The sequence below is a fragment of the Zea mays genome, chromosome 4 (genome assembly GCF_902167145.1).
Source record: "Zea mays cultivar B73 chromosome 4, Zm-B73-REFERENCE-NAM-5.0, whole genome shotgun sequence".
NCBI lineage: Eukaryota > Viridiplantae > Streptophyta > Magnoliopsida > Poales > Poaceae > Zea > Zea mays.
Window position 1 is genome coordinate 241,163,514 of NC_050099.1, and position 3,337 is coordinate 241,166,850.

The window sequence follows — 3,337 nt, forward strand, 5'->3', positions numbered from 1 at the left end:
GTAAATTGTCGCTGCGTGTCCCAGCCAAGATGGGTCGGCGCGAGACGGAACACAAGGGAAAAACAGTAAGGGGAAACCGCGGCCTCGTGTTGTCCTGCGCCCAGGGCGGATGCGCTTGTAGTAGGGAGTTACAAGCGTTCGCGAGAGAGAGACTGTCCGCCAGCCCGTTCTCCCGCGCGGCCACCTTCTCGTACGAGAGCCCTGGACCTTCCTTTTATAGATGTAAGGAGAGGGCCCAAGTGTACAATGGGGGGTGTAGCAATGTGCTAACGTGTCTAGCAAAGGGGAGCCAGAGCCCTATGTACATGTCGTCGTGGCTGTCGGAGATGTGTTGCTGCCCTGTTCATGTGATGTCGTAGGGCATGTTTAGTTCGCTGTCTAACTTGCCACACTTTACCTAACTTTTGTGCCTAAGGTTAGTTCCTCAATTCGAACGACTAACCTTAGGCAAAGTGTGACATAGTTAGCCACAAACCAAACAGGTCTAAGTTACAAACATCCAAATTTATCGGTTCGGTGCCTTTCCACATTTTTGAATTGGGTTGGGCATGAGACAACGATGCGGCCCAGGCGGCCCACCTCCCCTCTCCTATATACACACTCGATACCTAGGGTTTCCTTCTCTCACTTCTGTACCCAATCAGAAGAGCGGCGGCGCGGGCGGACAAGGAGCAGGCGGAGGAGGAGTTGTGCCAAGCCACAATGGGTAAGATTCCATCCACCCGCTTCTCGTTTTGCCTGTACTGACATAGCTGCCCCGGTGGTTCTCCGATTTGAGCGACGCTGCCGCAGTCGTTTCCGGTTTGATCGACGTTGCCGCGATGGTTCTTCGGTTTGGGCGATGAGATGCTAATGGGTGCCTCTGCGGATGGTTTGGATGTATCCGTGCAGGTATCTCGCGTGACTCGATGCACAAGCGCCGAGCCACCGGTGGAAAGCAGAAGGCCTGGAGGAAGAAGCGAAAGTAATGACCGTTTCTCTTCCCTATGTTATTGACGGCTGGATTCACCTAGCTCTGCTTTTGTTCTGTAGTACGCTGCTGCTTGATTAGATCACCGGTCCTAACTTGTTAACTTTGCATGCCGATTCCCTGTGGATCGTGTAGTGGTTGCAGCGGTAATGCGGTATTAATTGGTCTTAGTTGTATCAAGGATTCAAATAATGTTTTTCTCTCTTGACATTATTAGTTGAACTCCGGTGATTTATGCTTGTCGCCCTTAATTGTGAGGTTACTGAGTATTGCCTAATAAAAAATTATCTGTGACTGTTAAAATTGTTTACCATGATGCTTCCAATGAAATGCCTGAGCCTTGACAGTTCATAAGCAATTGTATCTGTCAATTCTATGTATTTTTCAATTTTCTTGAAGGCAATTAGCCAATTTGAAGTTGGTGTTTCTCAGAATAGTCTTTTTTTATCACAACTAGTCCATTCTACGTGTTTGAGGCAGCACTAAAATTGTAGATCATTTGTGTGCAAGTTTCATCAAACTGAATTGGTGTCATCAGCTTGCTTAAAAGAGTTGTTTATCGACGTGGCTTTGTTGTGTCGCAGTACTATGCTAGGACTTACGTTCAGAGGTTTATTCTGCTTGTCATTTCTCTTGAAGGTATGAGCTTGGTCGCCAGCCAGCCAACACCAAGTTGTCAAGCAATAAGACGGTGAGGAGGGTCCGTGTTCGGGGAGGTAATGTGAAATGGAGGGCTCTTCGCCTTGATACTGGTAACTACTCATGGGGAAGTGAAGCTGTTACCCGCAAGACCCGTATCCTCGACGTGGTCTACAATGCATCAAACAATGAGCTTGTGAGGACACAAACCCTTGTGAAGAGTGCCATTGTGCAAGTTGATGCTGCCCCATTCAAGCAGTGGTACCTCACTCACTATGGAGTTGACATTGGTAGGAAGAAGAAAACCCCTGCTGCAAAGAAGGATAATGCTGAGGTATTCTTTCTTGGAACACAGCTTCTCACTATTTACCACTGAATGTTTTAGTAAGGTATTGGCTTCGTAGTTCATACATCATTTTTTGTAGCTGACAAATATAAGCTTGTTAGATAACTCTTCTTTTCAACCACGTGAATAGCTTGTTTCTGCACTAGCCTATTTTAGATTTCTCTATGAAAAAATGTAGAAGTTGATAATTTTTATCAATATATTTTGTTTACTTGAAGTATTTCCAGAAAGCAGATGTCAGTAGTTCATTACTTTTCATTTTCTTTACTCTAGTAGCTCATATGTTTCCTCTGGTGATTCATTTATTATTTGATATAATATCCATCCAGGGACAAGAGGTTGAGGCAGCAGCTGAGGAAACGAAAAAGAGCAACCATGTCACGAGGAAGCTTGAGAAGCGCAAGGAGGGACGTACCCTTGACCCACACATTGAGGAGCAATTTGGCAGTGGACGGTTGCTGGCATGCATTTCTTCCCGTCCTGGACAGTGTGGCCGAGCTGATGGGTACGAAATAATGGACCTCCACCAGACTTTCTTAGTATTTTTAGAGCAGCATATCTGTGTGTGTACTACAAACTTCTGTTGCTTAAATCATATGATGGTCGTTTTGATTTTAGATATCTTGTCATGCTATCCTTCTTGGCTTCAAGTTATCTCCTTGTTTCACCACCTATAACGTTACCTGCAGCTCCTTAGTAGCCTTGTCTTTTTATATAACAGGTACATCCTTGAGGGTAAAGAGCTTGAATTCTACATGAAGAAGCTACAGAGGAAGAAGGGCAAGAGCGCTGTAGCTTAGAGCATTCTCATGGATTGTCTTGCACCGAAATGTGTGTCCTGATGAGTACACTTTTTTGGTTAGTCGTCTCAAGTTCAGAGCGTTATGCCATATTTTCAGACCTGATTTGTACACTGTTTTCTAAAAGCGATTGAGCTCTAGTCCAATTTGAGCAGGGTATGATTATTTGTTGATGAATTTGTTTGAAGCATAAGCCAGGGTTTTGAAAATCGTCGCCTACGACGCTTCTTGGCGCGCCTAGTCGCTAGGCCACGGCCTCTCGCCTGGACTAGGGGGGTAGGCGGGCCCCTAGGCGATTGGAGCGCCTAGGCGGCACCGGGCGGTGATTCCGCGGCGACTCAGCGGTGCCCAGGAGCTTAGGCGCACGCGAGCGGGAAAAGGGCGCGCGCGCAGGAGGGAAAAGGGCGGCGTGCGCGTGGGATAGGGTTTAGGGTTTGCAGTTGAAAAGTGCTTGCTTGTTTCTTCAGTTCTTCTCCCTTCTCTCCTACGCACGGCTGACGCCAGAGACGCGGCTGCAGCTCCACCGGATAGGAGATGTAGCTTCTCTCCTGCACGTCGGACGTCGGACCTCTGCTTCTCTCC

At 47.2% G+C, this 3,337-nt stretch overlaps 1 protein-coding gene across 1 annotated transcript; it reads left to right on the forward strand.

Moving 5' to 3' along the window:
* The first annotated feature begins 525 nt into the window (after positions 1-525).
* On the forward strand, positions 526-2,932 carry LOC103654828 (40S ribosomal protein S8). Its single transcript, XM_008681653.3, has 5 exons — positions 526-706; positions 892-964; positions 1,610-1,943; positions 2,285-2,460; positions 2,677-2,932. The coding sequence occupies exons 1-5, from the start codon at positions 703-705 to the stop codon at positions 2,753-2,755; spliced, it is 666 nt and encodes a 221-aa protein (XP_008679875.1). The 5' UTR covers positions 526-702; the 3' UTR covers positions 2,756-2,932.
* Positions 2,933-3,337: the final 405 nt, after the last annotated feature.

Coding starts and splice junctions, on each gene's coding strand:
- LOC103654828 (XM_008681653.3), top strand. Junction 965..1,609: donor GCCTGGAGGAAGAAGCGAAA/GTAATGACCGTT, acceptor TTTCTCTTGAAG/GTATGAGCTTGGTCGCCAGC. Junction 1,944..2,284: donor CAAAGAAGGATAATGCTGAG/GTATTCTTTCTT, acceptor ATATCCATCCAG/GGACAAGAGGTTGAGGCAGC.